The sequence below is a fragment of the Prionailurus bengalensis genome, chromosome B3, assembly GCF_016509475.1.
Source record: "Prionailurus bengalensis isolate Pbe53 chromosome B3, Fcat_Pben_1.1_paternal_pri, whole genome shotgun sequence".
NCBI lineage: Eukaryota > Metazoa > Chordata > Mammalia > Carnivora > Felidae > Prionailurus > Prionailurus bengalensis.
In genome coordinates, this window is record NC_057355.1 from 63,531,768 (window position 1) to 63,556,136 (window position 24,369).

A 24,369-nucleotide genomic window follows, 5' to 3' on the forward strand; every position below is an offset into this window, starting at 1 on the left:
CCATATGTGTGTGTGTGTGTATGTGTACACATGTGTATGTATATCCATATATATATGGATATACATACACATACATGAAGTAAATTTGGGCATAACTGTAAAAGCACTGTTGCTTTTGCGCAGCTGTTAAAACGATATAAATCTATTTTTATTTATTGTCGTAGAAAGACGGTTGGTATGGTGACAAGACCTAGTTAAAAACCAGTGTGGGGGCGCCTGGGTGGCGCAGTCGGTTAAGCGTCCGACTTCAGCCAGGTCACGATCTCGCCGTCCGTGAGTTCGAGCCCTGCGTCAGGCTCTGGGCTGATGGCTCGGAGCCTGGAGCCTGTTTCCGATTCTGTGTCTCCCTCTCTCTCTGCCCCTCCCCCGTTCATGCTCTGTCTCTCTCTGTCCCAAAAATAAATAAAAAACGTTGAAAAAAAATTAAAAAAAAAAAAAAAAAAAAAACCAGTGTGAATAGGTTGGTCCCACTGGCATCAATGAAATTGTGTATATATAAGAGGAAGTTTGGAAGGATAAATACTTTAAGCTTACAGATGGTTGTCAATGGGTGGGTAATTTTTACTTTTTTATTATTTAATTTTACTATCTTATTTATTTATTCCTTATTTATTGTCTGAATTAAAAAATTAACTATGTCTTCCCTTAATAATTGTAAGACACGATAAGGTGTTTCACTTGGGAAACACAAAAAAACAACCCCAAACAAAAATGATGCCCTGAAGTTTTAGATCTCCCAAGTAATTACAGCAGTCCTAATGGCCAAGGTATAATCTATATTACAGAATATCAGAACTGTAGCCCAGAAAGCAAGGCTCTTGAGTTTCATTCTCTTTTGTTTCATCCTGCCTTCTCCTTCCCTGTGCAGCTTCCAATAAGGAACCATATTTTTCACTTTTTCCTCTTCTTTATAAAACAAAATATATGCTTTCAATGGCTAAATATAAACTCTATGGTGACTACATGAATGAGCTCATTTTAAAAACTGGAAATGAATGGATTAAAGTTAATTAAAATCTGTCTATCCTTTCTGTTTTGTCAACGATGGTGAGCAGCTGGGAAAGATGCCACGAGTCAACGAGCATGGATAATAAAAAAAAAATTGGTGAAAGATGTCATCCTGTCTTGTGTTTCTGCTCTGGTACGAAAAGCTATTTCTACAGCTGTAGCTCAGCCTGTGTCCACAGGCCATGTTGAAAAGCTGAGTGGCAGTCTAGTACTGATCATTGACCAGAGAAGGATTTCCTTAGGGCTCTATAGAGGTTATAACTAGAGCTCAATGTGATTTGGCATGTTTTTGCTTCCAGTACTGGGGAAAAGCTCTCTTTGAAAAAAAACCCAGGGGCTCCTGGGTGGCGCAGTCGGTTAAGCGTCCGACTTCAGCCAGGTCACGATCTCACGGTCCGTGAGTTCGAGCCCTGCGTCAGGCTCTGGGCTGATGGCTCGGAGCCTGGAGCCTGTTTCCGATTCTGTGTCTCCCTCTCTCTCTGCCCCTCCCCCGTTCATGCTCTGTCTCTCTCTGTCCCAAAAATAAATAAACGTTGAAAAAAAAATTAAAAAAAAAAAAAAGAAAAAAAACCCCAAAACAATGGGTACTTTGGGGTGCTCAGTATGGTGAAGGCTGACAGTGAGTGACGGTGGTAGTGCTCCTTAGCTGTCATCAGAATTTCCTACACATACAATAAAGGATTCCCGGGCCCTTCAGGGTTCTTATTCAGTTGGGCTGAGACACAGGAATCTGCATTTTAAAAGCTTCCCAGGTGATCCCAATGATTATGAAGATTTAGGAACCATAGGTCTATGACATAGTAGGAGGTGTCTACTTCACATAGAATATTTATATTTCTTGGTGCCTGGCTCTCCTTTTTTCCCCCTTCTTTTCCTATTCTCTCACTTAAAAAATTATGAAATGTTATTTCTTGGTTTTCACCTATGTAAATCCTGTCTATATTTATGGGACTACTAAAAGAGGCTGTTGACCCTTGTTGACCCATTGCTTGGGGTCTGGAATCTAACCTAAATACTTCTTTGGCATAATTGTGTGTGTGTGTGTGTGCATATCTGTCCAAATGTCCAGTATCTATTATCCTAAAGATGATATCTGGCTTTCACCCTAAAATTAGGAGACATAAAAAGCAAACAAAACAAAAATTCACTGTCAAGAGACACAGAATCACAATCTTAACTCAGGTATGATCCAGATATTGTAATGATCACATAGAGAATAATTAAAAACTATGATAATCCAGGATAATCTCCCTATCTTAAGGTCAACTGAGCAGGAGCTTTAATTCCTCTTGGTCATGTAACCTAACATACTCATAAATTGCAGGGATTAGGATATAGACATCTTTGGTGATGGGGCATTATTGTGCTTACCACACATACCACATGTAATTAGAATCCCAGAAAGAGAAGTGAGAGAGAATGGGGCAGAAGAAATTTTGGAGAAATATTGACTGGCCAGGAATTTTCCAAAAATAATAAAAGGTATCAAATCATAGATCCAAGAAGATTGGAGTGCCTGAACCAGGTGTATACAAACACACACACACACACACACACACACACACACACACACACTCATACTTCTAGGCACATCATATTCAAACTGGTAAAAACCAAAAAGAAAGACAAAATCTTTAAAAAAAAATTTTTTTAATGTTTATTTATCTTTGAGACAGAGAGAGACAGAGCATGAACAGGGGAGGGTCAGAGAGAGAGGGAGACACAGAATCTGAAACAGGCTCCAGGCTCTGAGCTGTCAGCACAGAGCCCGATGCGGGGCTCGAACTCGCAGACCGTGAGATCATGACCTGAGCTGGTCAGAAGTTCAACTGACTGAGCCACCCAGGCGCCCCAGAGAAAGAGAAAACCTTGAAGGCAGTTGGAGAAAATGGACAGAATACACAAAGAAGAACAGAGGTAAGATTTATGGCAGACATATTATCAGAAAATATGAAATCCAGAAGATAATAAAGTGACGTCTGTCAAGTACTAGAGGAAAACTTCATTCAACTCAGAAAATTATACCCAGCAAAAATGTCTTTCAAAAGTGAAGGAAGGGTGCCTGGGTAGCTCAGTTGGTCAAGTGACCAATTCTTGATCTGAGCTCAAGTCATGATCTCATGGTTCATGAGACTGAGTCCCACATCTGGCTGTTTGCTGATAGTGTGGAGCATGCTTGGGATTTTCTCTCCCTCTTCTCTCTGCCCCTTCCCCACTCATGCATGCATGCTCTTGCATGCATGTTCTCTCTCTCTCAAAAATAAATAAGTAAACATGAAAACATTTTTAAAAATTAAGGAAAGGGGCACCTGGGTGGCTCAGCTGGTTAAGTGACCAACCCTTAATTTCAGCTCAGGTCAGGTCATGATCTCATGATGGTGAGATTGAATCTCAAGTTGGGCTCTGTGCTGGGCATGGACCCTGCTTAAGATTCTCTCTCTCTCTCTCTCTCTCTCTCTCTCTCTCTCTCTCTGCCCCTCCCCATTCGCATGCACATGCACACTCTCTCTTTCACAAAAATAAATGAAGGAAATTGGGGTGCTTGGGTGGCGCAGTCGGTTGAGCGTCCGACTTCAGCTCAGGTCATGATCTCACAGCTCGTGAGTTTGAGCCCCACGTTGGGGTCTGTGCTGACAGCTCAGAGCCTGGAGCCTGCTTGGATTCTGTGCCTCCCTCTCTCTCTACCCCTAACCCACTCGCATTCTGTGTCTGTCTCTCTCAAAAATAAATAAACATTAAAAAAAACTAATAAATGAAGGAAAAAGGGAGACATTCAGACAGACTCTGAGAGAATTAATTATTAGCAGACCTGTCTACAAAAAATGTTAAGGGAAGTTTTTCAGGCATGAGGAATATGATACCAGGCAGAAACTTGGAAATACACAAGGAAATGAAGATCTCACAAAGTGGTTTAAGTGAAGATACATATAAAAGACTTTTATGTCTCATTTTAAATTACTCTAAAAATTGTTGAAAATAAAAATTTCAGCGATATATTTTGGGTTTGTAATTTATATAAAAATATTGTGTGACACTGGAAGTGCAAAGGTTAGTAGGAAGGAGTTAGGAATATGCTGTTAGAAGATTGTTACACTACATGTGAAGCAGTATAATAGAATTTGAAAGTTAACTGTAATTAAACATGTAAATAGTACACATAGGGAAACCATTACAAAAAATTTTTTAAAGTATGTAAAAAGGCAATAGTGGTAATAGAATGGAATCTGAAAAGTATTCAATCCAACATCAGGAAGGTAAAGAGGAAAAAAAGGAACAAAGAATGGATAGAACAGGGGCGCCTGGGTGGCGCAGTCGGTTAAGCGTCCGACTTCAGCCAGGTCACGATCTCGCGGTCTGTGAGTTCGAGCCCCGCGTCGGGCTCTGGGCTGATGGCTCAGAGCCTGGAGCCTGTTTCCGATTCTGTGTCTCCCTCTCTCTCTGCCCCTCCCCCGTTCATGCTCTGTCTCTCTCTGTCCCAAAAATAAAAATAAACGTTGAAAAAAAAAAAAAAGATGAAGAATGGATAGAACAAATAGTAAACAAGTAACAAGATGGCGGGTTTTACTCCAACCATATTAATATTTACATTAAATACAAATGATCTAAGCACATCAATTAAAAGAGCCAGATCAGTTAAAGAAGTAAGAGTCAACTATTTGCTACCTATAGGAAAGCCACTTTAAATAAAAATACAGGCTAAAAGTCATTCCTGTTATTATCTGGCTTGTTAATTAAAAGCATTTACTAATAATTCATTTTACATAATTCTTTTAACCTAAGAGACTCTGTTCTTGGTTATTTTTTGGCTGCAAACTGAAGCTAAGAAGAAATTTAAAATTCCATTCTACACACAGTAGTCTGTTTCGTTTCTTCTATTATGGAATAGTATTACTTCACTTGCTTAGATTTGCTCTTATATTACATGGTGTTTGCTGAGTATAAACATTCCTCTGTAGTCTTTCTTTTTTTTTTTTTTTTTTTCAACGTTTATTTATTTTTTTGGGACAGAGAGAGACAGAGCATGAACGGGGAGAGGCAGAGAGAGAGGGAGACACAGAACCGGAAACAGGCTCCAGGCTCTGAGCCATCAGCCCAGAGCCTGACGCGGGGCTCGAACTCACGGACCGCGAGATCGTGACCTGGCTGAAGTCGGACGCTTAACCGACTGCGCCACCCAGGCGCCCCTGTAGTCTTTCTAATCCTTGCTAATTCACTTTGGCCTCTCTCTTGGCTGTTTGTCTTCTTAGAATTTTTCTTATAATTTAACATTTGCCTCCACTTTTCATTTGCTTTTTTCAAGTTTCAGTTTTTAGAATATTCTGTGTGGTATGTTATTTTTTTGTAAAAGCATGACCATGAATTTTCTTGCTGCTGTGAGTCTGGGGAAGCTGAGCGTTTTTAAAGAACACTTTGTTTTCTCAGGAAGATTCCCAAAGGCACATTATTTTCCAAGTCACTTTTGGAATACTTTATTTTGGTAATTAGTCTCTTTAACACACAAGGATTATTAGTCTCAAAGATGCCAAGCCTGTGAACCAGTTAAAAAGGACAGCCATTGTCAAAAAATTTTAGAGGCAAAATTTAGTTTGCAAAATATTTCCTGGTTAGTTCCTCAAGGTCTGTCAAGTACTGTCTGTGAGTAGTAGTTAATTGACACATCTGCATCTTCAACATCAATTATTTTTAAGTAGGAAGTCTACCAGGTAAAGAGAAATCTTTATTTATAGTTTAGATTGGGAGGAATGATAGAGCAACAGTACTCCCAGGGACAGTAGGTTTGTCCAAATGGTTTTGAGGGTTGTGAGTGTGTACCTTGTTGCTGTGCCCATAGCCTGGGCTTTGAATATTGTCATGGAATCTAGTATTAGAATATATAATGAGAATATATCAGGAGGAGTAATGGGTACAGAACTTGAATTATTTCCAAGGGGGATTAGGTGATTTATTTATTAAAAAATTTTTGTTTAGGGGCGCCTGGGTGGCGCAGTCGGTTAAGCGTCCGACTTCAGCCAGGTCACGGTCTCACGGTCCGTGAGTTTGAGCCCCGCGTCAGGCTCTGGGCTGATGGCTCAGAGCCTGGAGCCTGTTTCCGATTCTGTGTCTCCCTCTCTCTCTGCCCCTCCCCCGTTCATGCTCTGTCTCTCTCTGTCCCAAAAATAAATAAACGTTGGAAAAAAAAAATTAAAAAAAAATTTTTTTTGTTTAATGTTTGTTTATTTTTGAGAGAGAGAATATGAGCTGGGAATGGGCAGAGAGAGAAGAAGACACAGAATGTGAGGCAGGCTCCAGACTGAGCTGTCAGCACAGAGCCCGACATGGGGCTCGAGCCCATGAACCATGAGATCACGACCTGAGCCAGAGTCGGTTGTTCAACTGACTGAGCCACCCAGGCTCCCCGGATTAGGTGATTTAGAACATGATCTCTAAAATGAAAAGTATCTCAAAGTTGAATAGTGTGTTACGTAAAACATATACTTGTCCGTAGTATGCCTTACGAAGCTAAAAAGAATCTAAAGTGCTAATAGGATGAAATGACCAAATATATAATTATCTTACTTTGTTGTGTGTTTATTTGTGTGTCTGCATATGTATGTGTATGCTCATGTGCTTGTAAGTGTGAGTGAGAATGTGAGAGAGAGTGTATATGTACACACATTTTCTTATGTGTGGTCAATTAGGCATTGAGTGTGGGTGCTCCTTTCCCAATATTGTAGTCTGATTCAAGTTCTTAGAACCAAATAATTCAGTTTTTAAGTGAGGAGAGAGGTAGCTGAGAAAATGAGAGAGGTGGGAGGGTAGGAGAAAACCAGGAGAGTATAGGCCTGTGAGAGCCGCAATAGGGAAGTGCTCAAAGATGTGTCATTGCTGCTGGAGGTCTAGAACAGTACAAACCTGTATGGTAGCCTCAAGTTGCTATTGAGGACTTGAGATGCGACTAGTGCAAATTGAAATGTGTTGTAAGCGTAAAATAAAATGTACACCATGGGCACCTAAAATGAATATGATATTATATGGCAATTATGTTTCAGTTTAAAAAATGCACACCCAGCATGCCTGGCTTACTCAGTCGGTTAAGTATGCAGCCCTTGTTTTCAGCTCAGGTCATGATCTTACGGTCGGTGCCCCATATTGGATTCTGCTTTGACAGCGCAAAGCTTACTTGGGATTCTTTCTCTCCCTCTGTCTCTCCCCAGTTTGCTCTCTCTCTCTCTCAAAAAATCAATCAATCAATCAATCAATAAACAAACACTGGAAAAGTGCATACCAAATTTCAGAAACAGGTACAAAAACAAGAATGAAAAATATTTCACCAGTACTTTTGAAAGTAATGATTACATGTTGAAATGATAATGTTTGGGATATACTGGGTTAAATAAAGTATGATCTTAAAATGTCACCTACTTCTTTTTATTTTTGAAAAATATGGCCGCTAGAAGTTTTTAATGGCACGTATGGCTTGCGTCCTATTTGTCTTGCAGAATCTGGCAACATGGAGGTTGTTCGCAAACTTGGTAAAAGTAGGCTGCCTGAGGTTAAGTGCAAATTCTTTATACTCAGATGAGACTGAATCATCACCTTATACTGTTAAGTCTAAAGTTAAATAACAAAACTTACCACTAAAATTTCTCCTAGACTTTTTGGTGCGTACATATGTGATTTAATAATTTTACGCACATTGACAATGTAGTATGTAAGTATTTAAATGATTCTTTGAAATAAACTCTCAAATGGCTTTTCAATCTTTTTTTTAACCGGTTTCTTTTTTTCCTTTTTTGTCTTCTTTCTTTCTTTTTATTTAATTTATTATTTTTAATTTTAAAACTTTTTTTTTTTTTTTTTTTGCATATCTGGCCAGGAAACTTCATGGTGTTATGGTCAACTTGCCGCACAACCGTGTTCAAATCTGTCACCAACAGGTTCATTAAAAACCTGGCCTGCTCTGGGATTTGTGCCAGCCTGGTGTGTGTGCCTTTTGACATCATCCTTAGCACTAGTCCTCACTGTTGCTGGTGGATCTACACCATGCTCTTCTGCAAGGTCGTCAAATTTTTGCACAAAGTCTTCTGCTCCGTGACTATCCTCAGCTTCCCTGCCATTGCCTTGGACAGGTAAGATCAGGTAGCCAGGGGTTCACATTTTTTTTTTTTTCCAAGTGCATGGAAATATTAGCATCACAAAGCAAAATGGCAAATAGTCGGTGTTCCACACTTTGCTTTGTAGTCTGCTTGGGGTCAAGTGAAAGAGAACGAACGTTTGAAACAGATGACTCACAAAAGTCATGTTGATTTCACGGCAGCTACAGAAAATAAGACCTTTAGAGAAGATGTGGCATTTGTGGGGGATACATCATGAAGTTGCTGGGGCAGACTGGATCATGATGTTGCTTCAGCTTGGTTGGAATTGGCGTTGCAATTTGTAGTAGATTGCGCACCTGATTGATAACTCTGCAATTAGTGCTTTTTGATGTAGGATGAAAATGTTTCTGGAAGAAAAAGGGAACAGTCCAGTGGTTATTTAACAAATGACTATATAACCAGTTGGAGTTGGCAAGACAATGGCAGAATTCCTCCGGAGGATTTAGTTCCAAGCCTTTATACTGTGGTGGTGGTTGTTTTCTCTTCCCATCCTCTTTGTAAGGGTGTTCATTTGGAAATGAATCATATTTTAGCTACTGCCATCATACATAATTTGATCAAATTCATCAGGGTCAAGTGTGAAGATTTCAGTAATCAACAGCTTCCTGTCTTCTCTTTTTGTTGATAGCACTTAGTGAAGACCATTTCAGATAATAATACATTTTAGAGAATAGAACTAAACAAGCAGACAAAAGCTGGAAAGCATTTTGCATCCATGAGTACTTTCGATTTCAAGATTTACAGAGAGGAAAAGTTCCTGAGGGGAAGTGTTGGCTCTCTGGCTTTATCCCCATTGATAAATTTAACTACATTTTGGATGAATTTGGAATTTTTAAACTCGTTGTCCGTTCAAAACACACTTAATTCCTTAATGATCTATGAGGGCATGGATTACAGAACCAATCTGTGGAGTCACTTCCGCCTCAGACCTGGAATTCTGGTTGAATCAACTGCCCAGGGTCATCTGCATGGAAGGACACAGAGTCACACAAAGTCCCCAGTGTACTAAGAGGAGTCATTGACTTTGCGGGTAAGAGAGAGGGCTCTGGAGCCTTAAGTTAGCTTTAAGTCCTACGCACACTGCTTTTTTGCTGGGTTGCTTTGGGCAAAGTGGCTTAACCTTTCTGAGCCTAAGGTTCCTCAATAGTAAGAAAAGTTAAGTGAATTATTTATGGCCTGTGCTTGGAAAGGCTGCACCAATATTTGTTTATCTTGAGGTTTCTCTTTTGATTGGCACAGCTTTCCTTAGATATACTGTCTGCAATTATTTTACCGTCAGATCTTGCTAGGAACCACTCTAGCTCTTTGGGAGTTTATCACTAGAATTTCACCATCTACAGGGTCAGCAGAAGCAGGTGACAAAGCCAATGTCACAGACCAGGGTGTTTTGTGTCTGCATTCCTGTTCATAGGGGTCAGTAACCCAGCAGATGCAGCTAATTGTTACTTTGTGGGCATCTAGACTCCGTAGGCAGGACTTTCTATTTTCTTAGAAGAGAAATCAGAAATCTGGAGTTTTACCATTTTTATTTTTTTTAAGATTTTATTTTTTAAATGACCTCTACACCCAACGTAGGGCCTGAACTCATGACCCTGAGGTCAAGAGTGGCATGCCTTACCAACTGAATCCGCCAGGTGCCCTGAGTTTTACTATTTTTAAATGTTGGCAACTAATTTTCATTCAAAAAAGATTATGTGCGTCACTCAATCCCTTCAGCAAGCTGAACGTGCCCCATGTCATGCCATTTTGCCGTGCGTGTCTCTTCCATGCTCAGCAAGATGTCTCTGAATATCTGGAAAGTGCCATCGCACAGCCCTGGAATCGAACAGGGTAAGGTTGGAGTGAAAAGTCCACTTACACCTGGGTGGATGCCCTAATGCATTTTGTGTTTTAACTATTCCATGTTCACAGCAGGGGTCCTTCCCACACTCCTTCTGCCACCTGCTTGGTGAGGTCTTCCGTCTTCCGTCTGCGAGATGGGCTTTTCTTTCTTTCTTTTTTTTTTTTTTAATTTTTTTTTTTAACGTTTATTTATTTTTGAGACAGACAGAGACAGAGCATGAACAGGGGAGGGTCAGAGAGAGAGGGAGACACAGAATCCGAAACAGGCTCCAGGCTCTGCGCGGTCAGCACAGAGCCCGACGCGGGGCTCGAACTCACGGACAGCAAGATCATGACCTGAACCGAAGTCGGCCGCCCAACCGACTGAGCCACCCAGGCGCCCCGGGCTTTTCTTTCTTGAAAGTGTTCTTCAACCGTTTTGTGGAGATACTATTTACGTGTCATAAAATTCACCCATTTTAAGTGTACAAGTTAATGAATCTTCGTATTTTTACAGAGAGGTGCAGCCATCACCGCAACTGACATTTAGAACATTTCCATGTCCCTAAAAAGAAACCTCCTGCTCGCTTACAGCCACTTCCTTTTCCCACCTATGCACCAAGGCAACCACTGACCTACCTTCCGTCTCTATTTGTTGCTTTTGTGGACATATCTTATTGTGGAGTCATTCGACTTGTTTTGTGTCGAGCTTCCTTCACTCAGCTTAATGTTTTCAGGGTTCATCCATGCAGTAGCTTTACGGCTTCATCCCTTTTATCCCCAGTTCTGTTGAGATATAATTGATGTATAGCAATGTAGAAGTTCAAGGTATACAGCAGAGTGACTGGGTTTACGTATATTGTGAAATGATTGCCAGAGTAAGTTTAGTTAACATCCATTGTCTTGTACAGAAACTCCCCGACCCCCCAAAAACGAAAAGAAAAAAATGTGGTGTTTTTCCTTGCGAGGAGAACTCTCAGAATCTACTCTTAAAATTTTGCTCCATTCTTTTTTTTTTTTTTTTTATTGTTGAATAAATATTCCCTTGCGTGGATATGCCATGTTTTGTTCACCCATTTACTAGTTGACAGGCATCTGGGTTGTTTCCACTTTCTGGCTATTGTGCATCATGCTGCTATGAGCCCTGGAAGATTTTTACAATAGGATGCAGTAAGAGTGTGAACACAGGATTCTGAACATGTTGCCATCGTGCCTGGAAGCTATGCAGTAATCCCCGAGGGTTGGTTCTGGGCCCTCAGTGTTAGACAAGAAAATATGTAAACAATAAGAAATCCTTATTCTCTTTTCAGCCAAAAATCGATTGTATTTTTGCTATGATTTAAAAAAACAAAAGTACATAAGTTGTTTTAGTAGGAAAAAAAAGACTGGTAAAAAAAATCCTATTTTATCATATAGAGAAACGGATTACTGTCCAGTGTAAGTAGGGCGTGCATGAAGATGAAGGGAAGACAATCCTTTCTCTCACTTCTTTCTCAGATATTTGTGTCATGGCCCTGAGTCAGCAAGTTAGTTGGGAGGCCACTTGCTACATCATCTTCTAGTGATATAAACATTAACAAAATGATTTATAGCGAGCCCGTGTGCTTTTCCAATACACAGTGGGAGCCTGGTCTTGTTACCTGTCAGTTGCTAAATGGGAATGTGTTCATGTGTGGGCACAACACCTTTACAGTGGACTGATGAGTTGTGATTAGAAATGTATGCATACTCAGAGAAAGACATTGAGGGCATGCATAACTCTATGTTATGTAATTCTTTCTCTTTCTTTCCCTCCCAGAAAGAGATCTAGAACACATTTCACCACATTCCATCCATGCCTGATCATCCATGGTCATGTGCTTACATCGTATCTCCCTCAGCCTGGAACATTCTCCCCCCAGCTTGTCCCCTGTCAGACTCCACCACAGTGCCACCTTCTGTTGACATTTTCCCAGGTGCTCCTTTTCCGGTACCTCCTTCGTGCACACCCCTAGAAGAGCCATCATCTCCTGTCATAATTGCTCATCTGCATGCCTTTTTTCCGCATGGAGTTTAGGGATGTTCCTGTGTGTCTTTTCATCTTTGTAACCCAGTGCCTGGTGCAGTACCTGGCATATAGGTGGTGCTCAGAGATCCTTGTGGCTGGGAGGCACGCATGCTTATGTGACCCCGTAAGTGATGAATGTTAATAGAGGTGGAAGGTCGACTCCAGCTTTAGCTGACCACAGAGACCTATGCTCACCATAGGTCTGATGGCTGGTGGCAGCCCTTTCATGACAGATATGTTTTAGGGTCTGAAGAATTACTCAGTTTCCCTAAATCGTTGGTGATATTGAAACAAAGTGCTTTTGCAGTTCTGATCACGTTAAAGCTTGAAGGAAGAAAGGGCTGATCTGATTTTAACAAAAATCTAATCGTGCAGGCATTTTAGACGTAGTTGTTCTTAGGGTCACTGAGTGATTATCATGGGAACAATGGCTATTGAGCAGGAACAATTTTTGTCAGTTGAATTGATTTTGTGCAAGGACCTTGTCAGAGTCCGTCCTTCACATGGGGCTCATCTGCCCTGGGCGGCTTGTAAATGCTAATGATATCCATGCGTGCACTGTGGCCCAAGGCTGCTTTGGATATGTCTGTACACAAATTTCTTTCTTTTAGTGGCTTTGAAACTTGCACTTATACTCTTCTAGCCCTTGTAAAATTTTTTTACAAGTTACCCTTTACCGTTAAATTGAAAAAATAGATGTCTTTACGTAGAGGGGAGACATTCTTTATATTGAAGGCACTCTTTGGGATCTAATGCTAGTGGCAATATTTATAACTAGCTATGAAATGAAATGATTTACTTGTTTTCCTTATAGTCTTGAGAGTCCTATATGACAGGGCTCTTCTCTGCTCATTTTTTGAAAAGGTACTTTTTTTGGCCTAGTGTACTTCTATTATGTGGGAAAGTCCTCAAAACTTAAGGTCTAACTTCCTTTTTCTTTTTAATGTTTTTTTATCTTTATTTATTTTTGGGAGAGAGAGAGAGAGAGAGAGGACACAGAATCCAAAGCAGGCTCCAGGCTCTGAGCTGTCGGCACAGAACCTGACCTGGGGCTAGAACCCACAAACCCCAAGATCATGACCTGATCTGAAGTCGGACGCTCAACCGACTGAGCCACCCAGGCGCCCCAACCTTTTTTTTTTTTTTTTTAACTTTTTAAAAAAAATGTTTCTAAATTTATTTTTGAGAGAGTGTGAGCAGGGGAGGGGCAGAGAGAGAGGGGGACAGAGGAGCCAATGCAGGCTCCAGGCTGAGAGCAGGGAGCCCCATGAGTTACTTGAACTCACGGACTGTGAGATCGTGACCCGAGCCAAAGCAGGAGGCTTAACCAACTGAGTCACCCAGGTGCCCCAAGTTCTGACTTCCTAATTCCTCCAGTGGTCCCGTGTATCTTAGGCAGGATAAAAGAACTTGACTCATTTTTGCCCCTCTCGCCTACTTTTGGGGATGTAGATTCCCCGAATGTAAACAGTATCTTCTCCTGTGAAATGAATTTTGCTTGCGCATTTTGCAGGTACTACTCAGTTCTTTATCCGCTGGAGAGAAAGATATCTGATGCCAAGTCCCGCGAACTGGTGATGTACATCTGGGCCCATGCCGTGGTGGCCAGCATTCCTGTGTTCGCAGTGACCAATGTGGCCGACATCTATGCCATGTCCACCTGCACTGAAGTCTGGAGCAACTCGTTGGGCCACCTGGTCTACGTGCTGATCTATAACATCACTACTGTCATCGTGCCCGTGGCTGTGGTCTTCCTCTTCTTGATACTGATCCGACGGGCCCTGAGCGCTAGCCAGAAGAAGAAGGTCATCATAGCAGCTCTCCGGACCCCGCAGAACACCATCTCTATCCCCTATGCCTCCCAGCGCGAGGCAGAGCTGCACGCCACCCTGCTCTCCATGGTGATGGTCTTCATCTTATGCAGTGTGCCCTACGCCACCCTGGTTGTCTACCAGACTGTGCTCAACGTCCCCGACACGTCTGTCTTCTTGCTGCTCACTGCCATTTGGCTGCCCAAAGTCTCTCTGCTGGCGAACCCTGTGCTCTTTCTTACTGTGAACAAATCCGTCCGCAAGTGCTTGGTAGGCACGTTGATACAGCTGCATCACCGGTACAGTCGCCGTAATGTGGTGGGCGCAGCGGGTGGGGTGGCTGACGCCAGCCTGGAGCCCAGCCTGCGTTCGGGCAGCCAGCTCCTGGAGATGTTCCACATTGGGCAGCAGCAGATCTTTAAGCCCACGGAGGATGAGGAAGAGAGTGAAGCCAAGTACACTGGCTCAGCCGACCTCCAGGCCAAGGAGATACTTAGCACCTGCCTGGAGGGCGAGGGGGAGCCCCAGTTTGCGCCTCCTAGGCAGCTCCTGGGCGCGGCGGACTCTCTATCCCAGGTGGCGCCAGCGGCCCCTGCGGAACCTGAAACATTGCCCGACAAGTATTCTCTGCAATTTGGCTTTGGGCCTTTCGAGTTGCCTCCCCAGTGGCTCTCGGAGACCCGAAACAGCAAGAAGCGGCTGCTTCCCCCCTTGGGTAACACCCCAGAGGAGCTTATTCAGACAAAGATGCCCAAGGTAGGCAGGGTGGAGCGGAAGATGAGCAGAAACAATAAAGTGAGCATTTTCCCGAAGGTGGATTCCTAGTAAGGATTGTAAATCCCTGGAAGCAGCAGGGAGCTCCTGCACCCCTGCCCTCCCTTCACTCTGGAAGGCCCTGCGATTTGTGTGATCTCATTGCAGCCAACTATGGGTTGACTCCTCCTGTGTGGGCCAAATGCTTTTGGAATGAGAGGGAAACCTATACAAAATCAATTGTCCTCTTTATTGAGGGAGTATATATATTTATCTCAGTGATGTGTGTCCTTGGTATAAAGTTGGCGTTCCTCTCTGTGGAGACAAAAGCTGGACAGTGTGGAAAGGGCTTTGCTTGGAATGGGCCCTCCATGTGCATTTTCTGAGGACCCAGCAGAAATATAGGGAGAGAAGAACATCTGTGAGCTCAAAGGGAGTAGGGGCCCTCTGTGGGAAGCCCAAGATAATTATGGAGGGGTGTGGCCACAAAGAAAATGCCCATTTGATTCACTCAACTATGACAAGTATTAAATATGTTTAATATTGATCTGTATCTTCAGGGGAGATAGGGACTTGGCATTTGACACCTGACACCTTTTCTCTAGAAGGCCTGATCTTATGACTCAGTTTCTCCTGAAGCCCTTCGTCTCTTTCACTGGGCTGTAGACAAGGAATGGCTATCCCACCCCCATCCGACAGACATGGCAACCGCTGTGCCAGGGGGTGAGTGAGGAGGTACTCTCTTGATTATCTTGACATTCTTCTAACATCACTGAAGCCTCAGAAAATTATGTCTGCAGTGTTGGCTGGAAAACATTACAAGCACTTTACCAGGTCTTGCCCCATTAAATTGCATTTTTCAACCAAGGGGAGAGAAGCTAAGAGGTAGAGAAGAAAGACAGAAATGTCCGTACCCTGTAGTCTTCTCTCTTCCGATGTTGATCTCGTGTGAAAGGGGCTATGTCGCAATCAGTAGAAGTGAAGTGCATTGAAAAAGATGATCTTGTGCAAACTCTCGGGATTCAGAGGTAATTTAAAAATGCAGAGTTAGTGTAAACTGGATCCTCTGGAAACATCAAGCTAAAAATACCTGATTAGGAAAAGGGGATTCTGCCCAAAAGAGGGAGAGAAATCTAACAAAGATGGCTTCCTTCTGATGAGGACTCCAGAACCCAGGTGTGGCCAGTCTCGTTTTCAGTCTCTGCACAACTATGGTTCTCCCTGCGTTGTGGACACAAAAGAGGAACGGGACAGGGAGAAAGATTTAATCATTTTAAATGCCAAGGCAGCACCTAGCCCAGGTGAGCTCTTCACTTCCTCTTTTCCGGCAAAGTTTTAGCAGGAGTCCAAGGGCATAGAGGAGGAGGAGGACAGTGTCCTCAACAGGTTAGCCTCCTGGGGCTCTTATAAGCAATTCAAGTCCATTTTGGGGTAGATTCACCAGGCTGAATTCCAACCACAGGTGACACTCTACTTTTAATGAGGGCAAATCAAGTGCCAGCTCCACTGTTCTCTCTAGGACATTTGTTCTTGTTAATAGTATGTGGGGAGGACCATCCAGTGCCTTGAGCAAGCTTGAGTGAAAGTAAGCATTCTCACTGGCAACCTTCCTTCCGATTCCAAGGGCAGTGGTCCTCACGGAACCCCTCCTTTAACCACACGGGCCCCCTGGCCCTCGGCGGAAGCTCAGACTATGTGTGGGGAGTTTCTTGTGATGTCTGGTGTGGTGTGGTGTCTTGTGATTCCAGAGTATGAACCCAAAGTCCCTTCCTCGGAAGAGGGAAATCCTCCCTCTTTGTGTTTTGTCTCCTTGCAGTGTCGTGCGCTCTTAGCACAAACAGGGGACTGCCACATCCTCTCCGTGTGCCCCCTGCCCCCAGCCCTTTGTGCATGCTACCTATAGCTTCGTGCCCTGGTAGTTAATGGTGACCCTTCAAGCTTATCATTCAAAACCTTCCCAATCGTTACAATTTCCACCAAGGAGAAACGTAATCTGTCAGAAAATTGTGTCTACTTTGGAAGAATTGTCAAACGTAGCCACTTTGGTGTTGTTCTGATAATATATATGTACAACTAATGCATTCGGGTGAGGCACAATTGGGTAGTTCTTTCTTATGTATGTTTGAAGCAGATGGTTGACTTCTAGCAGGTCATTGCCAGGTATATTTCTATAGTCTTTGAAGAATTACATTTTAATAAAAAACTGAAAAGTCGTTTCTGAACTCAAAAAAAGTTTAATGAGCTATTTTTTTTGTTTCTTCTTTTCACTCTCAGGTGGGCATATTAATGTAAACCATGAATGTTGAGTTAATCAAAATTACCGTGATAGTGGGAAGGTAGAGGAGAAGTAGACGGGATGATTGTAGGAGACAGCAATCCTCATCTACCCTGACAAGAGGCAAATTATGTCCAAAATGGGTAGTGCGGAAGAGAGTAGAATACACATACTTAGAAGTAACGGAGATGTGTGACTGTCCAACAGCTAAAATTATGGCAGGTCCTGGTCTCTGGGACTGCTTTGTTTGTTTTAAGCCTTTTTGTTATATTTTAAAACATTCTACATATCTAGATAAAAATACAAATCAACTTTTAAAAACTTCTGGATTTTGCAGCGTACCATCAGACTGAACAAAAGAAAGGAGAAGAAACCATACGCATCATTAAAGGGATTTGAGAAAAATAGGCCATTTAGGTTTTCAGAGTCAGAGTAGCCAATGGCTCTCGGCTGGTATGCTCAAATAATGTCAGTTTGCTCAGAGAATTCCTTTGGTTCGGCTCTAGGCACTAGGCAATTATAGGGTGTTCTCAATTCTATTTCCCCCCTGCGCCCATATTTCCTCAGTAACTAGGAGAACTATTTCTTCTTTCTTTTTTGGGGGTGTATTTATTACAGTGCATTTAAGAATTATTGCTATTTTTTAAGAGCAAGTTTAAGTAATGCTAGTTTGCTTCAGAAATTTAGAGCCCACTTAATATTTTAGATTTATACAAAAATATCAAGTTTAATGAATTAAACTATTCCGGAGTTTGTTTACTTATTTATAATTGATGTCTACATCTACTTAAGAAAATATCTAAAGTGGGGCTAAGGTGTCAGCTCTGAGCCTGGGTGGCTCAGTCGGTTAAGCGCCCGACTTTGGCTCTGGTCATGATCTCACGGTTCATGAGTTCGAGCCCTGTGTTGGGCTCTGGTGCTGACAGCTCAGAGCCTGGAGCCTGCTTCAGATTCTGTGTCTCCCTCTCTCTCTGCCTCTCCTCCGTTCATGCTCTTTCTCTCTCAAAAATAAATAAACATTGAAAAAAATAATATCTAAGGTGAACATAATGTAAGTGCCTTTGCATTAACTACTTTAAGTCATTAGAATATTATTTAGAAAATCTCAATTAGTTTTAACTTACAATACCCTCTGCCTTAAAGTTTATTCCTTTGGTAGCATTTGGCTTCTCGATGCCTACTTTGTATTTATATATGATGTTTCCCTGGAGGATATTAAAGCACAGCCCGCAGACTTTCGGTAGGAAATGATATGATCTTTATTTTGCAGATGGGGGAACTAGAGGTACAGATGGCCACGTCATTAGCCCTCGGAGACAAAGCAAGTTCGAGACAGAGCTAAAAGCAGGACTGAAGGCATTAAGGCCCAATTCTTCCACTGCACCCTCCAAAGTACTGATGCACATTATCATCCTCCATTATTACGGTTATTTTTGAATACCCACTTGGCACATATTATTAAACTGTACTGGGGACTGGATTAAAACCTTTAAAGCCTGACAGCTGTTTTTCTCAATGTTAGTTCTCCAATTTCCTTCTGCTTCGTGAGTTTTCCCCTGTTTCATGGTAGAGTAATTCCGTTCAGAGTATATGTGAAGAAACCCTTAATGGAATGCCAAGATTCAGATCACTCGGCTGAGAGTAATCACAGACATCGTCTTCTGCCTCGTGTCCTCCTGGTTATTTCTGCACCGAGGTTACCCTTAGTTTCATTTAAGAGTCACTGCCGTCAAATCATTCTCACCCGTTGCCCACGCTCCCGCAGGGACACTTGATACTGTCTTCTGCGAGTACATGAAATGTTAACAAGATTCATTCGTTCATGACAGTAAATATTACTGCATTTAGCAATGTTGTTATAGCGGAGTATAAAGTATTTAAGATACGGTTTCTGCCCTCTAGACAGCTTAGGGGAGAGAAAAATCCCCCACAAGAGACAGACGGCAGTAAATGCACAAGTGCTAAGAAGAGGGGCTGAAGGAAAGTGAAAAGTACGTTTCTCTGAGAACGTGCATTTTCATTAGTGATTTTGTTCTGTGGATGGTTCTATGCAAGGTTTTTCTCTAAATTTGGGAAGTTTCTCCATGAAATGCCCATTTACCTCACACAATCCTAGCACTTAGAATATGGAGGATCTTAGCCTTGTTATAATTTAAAACGAAAAAATTGGGGCCCAGGAGATTGATGTATTTTTTTAAGACCTTGGACCAGGACTCATGATTTAAAAAAATGCCTAACCCATAAGCAAGATGTGGGGAGTGGAAACCAGTGCCTTTAAGTGTCATTTTCAGGCTGAAATATAAATAATTCAGTAGGCGGCCTGTTGAGATGATGAAGAAATAATTTCCTGACTAAGGCTTTCTGTTTGCTTATCTGCTACTTACTCCAGATGGGCAACTGCTGCCCAGCACTGGGAAATCCCCCTTACTGCAGACACTGTGTCAAGGGAGTGGATGGGAGGAGTTGGAAGGGACTCATGTGACCACCTAGTCCTGCCCCTGTCGAGATCGAGAGACACGATTAGAGAAAGGCTAAAAAACTCACTGGCCCAGAATTAGTTTGCTGGAGGATTTGACTCTGACTACGTGACCAGTGAAAGGCAGACAAAGGAATATGAATGCCAGTGTGCCACCTGGATACAAGATGGCCCCCCAACTGGGGCCAAGGTAACGATCTCTAGATTCGTATCAAGAAAATAGTTGGCAATTTTCACAAAAACACCAAGTCATCCGTAGTAAAACATGGGAGACAAATGGCATTCTCCAATATAGATCGGAAGGCTGCTTTTATTTGAAATAAGAATACTCATTTTATTAACAATTGCAGCGAATCATTCGATATAGAATCTCAAGAATATTTTAATTTCTCTATTTCTATAAAGTAAGGGAAAGTGTTCAGGAGTTACCTTCCCATTAGTAAATAGACAGCCTGGTAAATTGAAGCCTGGGGAAGTGAAGAGGCTTGTCTTTCTTATTTTTTTAAGTTTATTTATTTTTGAGGGAGAGAGAGAGGGAGAGAGAAGAGAGAATGAGCATGAGCCAGGGAGGGGCAGAGAGAGAGGGAGTCACAGAATCCCAAGCAGGCTCCAGGCTCTGAGCTGTCAGCCCAGAGCCCCACATGGGGCTCGAACTCACAAACTGTGAGATCATGACCTGAGCTGAAGTTGGAGGCTCAACCGACTGAGCCACCCAGGAACCTTTAATGTTTATTTTTGAGAGAGAGAGAGATGGAGAGAGACAGACAGAGAGAGAGAGAGCGCGCGCACACACACACACACACACACACACACACACACACACACACGCATGAGTGGGGGAGGGGCAGAGAGAGAGGGAGAAACAGAATCTGAAGCAGGCTCCAGGCTCTGAGCTGACAGCACAGAGCCCCATGCAGTGCTCCAACTCCTGAACTGTGAGATCATGACCAAAGCCGAAGTCGGACACTCAACTGACTGAGTGCCCCAGGTGCCTCCAGAGGCTTGTCTTTCTGAAGGCAACAGTAGAGGGGGATGCAAGTCCAAATCTCATTAAAACCTAAACCAATTTTCAGTTCATCCTATTGCATCATGGTATAAAAATAGGCCATAGCTATTGTTTTGCTTTGTTTAATTCTTTGCTTCTAGGTTGCAGAGGACAAGACAGATGGCTGTTACTATTGCCCAGATGTTGCTAAACAAGCAGCTATTGCTGTCGAGCCTGTTGAGCGGGTGTCTCTTATGTCGGTAAGCGTATCATTGCAGTTGAGGCTGGGACACCTGAGCAGGTCATTTCCAGACGGAGCCAAGTCTGCTCCAATTGGGTGATCACAGAGCCTCAGAGCTCAAAGTATGCTTAGAAGCCTTTATCCAGCCCTTATTTCACTAGGTGAAGACACAGGTGGAGGGAGGTCAAAAGGCCAGGCCCCGGTCAACTCTGCAGAGACCTGATGAGAAACCAGGGAGGGATGCATGATCTAAAATGATTTTATGTCAGTGTACGAGTCACAAAACACATTTTCAGCCAAATGAGAACATTCCAGTTTGTTACGACAAACTGAAGGGAAAATAGATCAGCTTCTGTTAAATAAGGAGTTTGGATGCTCACAGAAGAAAGAAGTTTAAACGAGAAATCCGATAGTCACCAAAATGTTGAGTAGTTCCTAGTGTAATAAACACCTTGCATGTTCAGATGGAAATGTCCCTTTGGATAGGAGCTAAGAAAAGGGATTGTGTTAGAAGTAAGTGAGATGCTAAGAAATCCAGGATGTCAGCCTGGCTGCTAAGAACAACACCCTGTGCTTAGTTACTGATTTCTTCTTTATCTCTGAGACCTTAACCCTGAGAAAACTTTCCACATTGCCGCTTAAGACCCTTAAAGTTTGGTTTGAATACATTTCTAGAAAGGCATGTGAATCCCTTTTAACTTTCTTTTGTGCTAAAATAAAGATTTACATAATAATATTTACATAATTTATATACTAAAAATGCATTTTAATACATAGAGCGGGAGACCCGATTTAAAACAAAACAAAATAAAAGACAGGAGCCCCTGGGTGGCTCGGTCAGTCGAGCGACCGACTTCAGCTCAGGTCGTGATCTCTCGGTTCGTGCGTTGAGTCTGAGCCCCATGTTAGGCTCTGTGCTGACCGCTCGGAGCCTGGAGCTTGCTTCGGATTCTGTGTCTCCCTCTCTCTCTGCCCCTCCCCTGCTCATGCTCAGGCTGTCTGTCTGTCTCTCTCTCAAAAATAAATAAACATTAAAAAAGAATAAAACAAACAAAAACCCCCAAACCCAAACCCTATAGGATCAGAGACCTAGCTCAATATAGAAGTTACGGTTTGGAATCAAAGATAGGAATGAAGCATGACACTCAATGCATGGATAATGGTCAGAAGCAGTAGGGTTCAGCACCCAGGATTGATTGCCGCAGAGAAATTGCTAAACTTCTCTTCAGCTACTAGGCACAAGCAGTGTCTCACCCATCCTGCTGGCGGAGGCAACATGCCAGGAGTAGAATACTGTAATCTCACCTGGCATCCAGCAATGGAAACTGCGGCTAGCCTTGGGAACGTTCTGGCAACTCTTGAATTCTTTACAGATCCAGACTTGCTGCAGGTGACCAAACTTTGGAGCCAGCAATATAACTGGAGAATGAAGCAGCCTGTTACTGCGAGGGAATTCTCTGAGAAGAGAAACAGATTTCTCCCTTACTGGTGAATGACTCACTTGGCAGAGATGATCTCTGGAGGGCAGAACTGAGATTAAAAAAAAAAAAAAAAAAATCAAAAAACATTCTGGATTTTAGAAGATGTCTTCATGATTTATTTGTCTTACTATCTTAAAAAGAAAAAGCCTCTATTAGCTTTCTGGGTCATGAACATAAAGCCGCACTGTTTGTGTGTGTGTGTGTTGATTTAAAAAAAATTTTTTTTGGGGGGCGCCTGGGTGGCGCAGTCGGTTAAGCGTCCGACTTCAGCCAGGTCACGATCTCGCGGTCCGGGAGTTCGAGCCCCACGTCGGGCTCTGGGCTGATGGCTCGGAGCCTGGAGCCTGTTTCTGATTCTGTGTCTCCCTCTCTCTCTGCCCCTCCCCCGTTCATGCTCTCTCTCTGTCCCAAAAATAAATAAAAAACGTTGAAAAAAAAATTAAAAAAAAATTTTTTTTTTGATGTTTATTTCTGAGACAGAGCATGAGTAGGGGAGGGGCAGAGGGAGACGTAGAATCTCAAGCAGGCTCCAGGCTCTGAGCTGTCAGCATGGAGCCCCGCGTGGGGCCCGAACTCACAAACCGTGAGATCATGACCTGAGCTGAAGTCGGTCGTTCAACTGACTGAGCCACCCAGGAGCCCCTGTGTGCTGATTTTTATGCATCTCCACGATCTCCTGGCATAGTTTAGTTTTCTCCGCACCCCCTCCCCCATGCCGAAACTCATATCATTTGAACAAGTTAAACAAGGTCATATGACACCACCTGGGTTAACTCCTTTCGCTTAAAAATTTCAAGGGATATCATTATGTATTTAGGCTAACAAGATACTGACAAATGGCAAACTTACTTCCCCCTCGATTTTTAAAAGGGGGACATTCTCTAACTAGCACTTCAGGCTGCGAAGCACTCCACGATAGACGGGAAGAGGGAGGAAAGTGTTGTGAATCAAGGAAATGGGAAGGGAGAACATTCTCCAGTTTTCTTGATTAATATTTACCAAGGAGGTACTGAATGTCTCTGGGTTGGGCAGCTCTAGGGGGGGTCCATGGTGCCTCGCAGAGAAGTGGCCTCATCACCATATACTCTTTGAAACAAGGTTTTTAAGTTAGCGGTTTTCAAAGCATATTCATGGTTCAACTGCACCAGGATCACCAAGGGGTTTGTTAAAATGCAGATTCCTGCGCTTGACCCCAGACCTACAAAGTCAAGGAATAGGGACTAAACTGAACATTTTATTTTATTTTTTAAAAATGTTTATTTATTTATTTATTTATTTTTTCAACGTTTATTTATTTTTGGGACAGAGAGAGACAGAGCATGAACGGGGGAGGGGCAGAGAGAGAGGGAGACACAGAATCGGAAACAGGCTCCAGGCTCCGAGCCATCAGCCCAGAGCCTGACGCGGGGCTCGAACTCCCGGACCGCGAGATCGTGACCTGGCTGAAGTCGGACGCTTAACCGACTGCGCCACCCAGGCGCCCCAAAAAATGTTTATTTATTTATGAGAGAGAGAGAGAGAAAGAGAATCCAAAGCGGGCTCTGAGCTGCCAGTGTAGTGCCTGATGCTGGGCTTGAACTCATGAACCTTGAGACCACGACCTGAGCCCAAGCTGGGTGCTCCACTGACTGAACCACCCAGGTGCCCCTATAATGAACATTTTAAATAAAACATAAAATAATCCCTATAAACAGTAAAATCTGAGAATCCATTTTTAGGAAATTTATTTCATAACTTTGAAGTACTAGAAATATACTAAGCATGTACTAAACTTAAAGCGCATTTTACTTTGAGTAAAAATAGGGTCACCTGCTTCAGAACTTACTGTTCGTTCTTTAAGGCTTTATTTACTTCCCTGTTCACGTCTCTTGGTTATGTGGATGGCACTGTGGCCGAGCAGGATTGGGAGGTGTGGGAGGGAGTGCAGTCCATATAAAAGGGGCAAATGCAATAAAATATGGACTTCTTTTTAAGTCTGCAGATTTTATATAAATACAAAGGTATGAGAACTTCAGTCTTTCAAAGTCACTAATGGTTATTCGATATTAGATAGTAATAATATACACTAAGTTATTAAAAAAAACCCATTCTGTTCTTTTGAGATTTAATTTTTACTTTTCCAGTTTGGATGTCTATTTAAAGATGGATCCGAACACAGTTCAAACATACAGGATATTTGGGTGCAGCGGCCTCTTGAATCACACCTAAAAATCCAAGAAAAGCGAATTGCTGAGAGTTTTGTTTTTAACAGACAGTCAGCACCATCTAGTGGATACAAATAGCCTCTTTTCTTGAATTTAGTCCAGTAAGGAGGTGAAGAGAGCAGGCTTTTGGA

The 24,369-nt window shown here is 42.6% G+C and overlaps 1 protein-coding gene across 1 annotated transcript in view; it reads left to right on the top strand.

Annotated features, from left to right (window-relative positions):
- Window positions 1–16,789, top strand: part of GPR176 (G protein-coupled receptor 176) — a 127,370-nt gene extending 110,581 nt beyond the window's left edge. The window contains exons 2-3 of the mRNA XM_043555683.1: window positions 7,865–8,117; window positions 13,526–16,789. Of these exons, the coding sequence (XP_043411618.1) occupies window positions 7,865–8,117; window positions 13,526–14,648 (1,376 nt within the window). The 3' untranslated portion in view covers window positions 14,649–16,789. The remainder of the gene's footprint in view (window positions 1–7,864; window positions 8,118–13,525) is intronic.
- The last annotated feature ends 7,580 nt before the right edge of the window (window positions 16,790–24,369 follow it).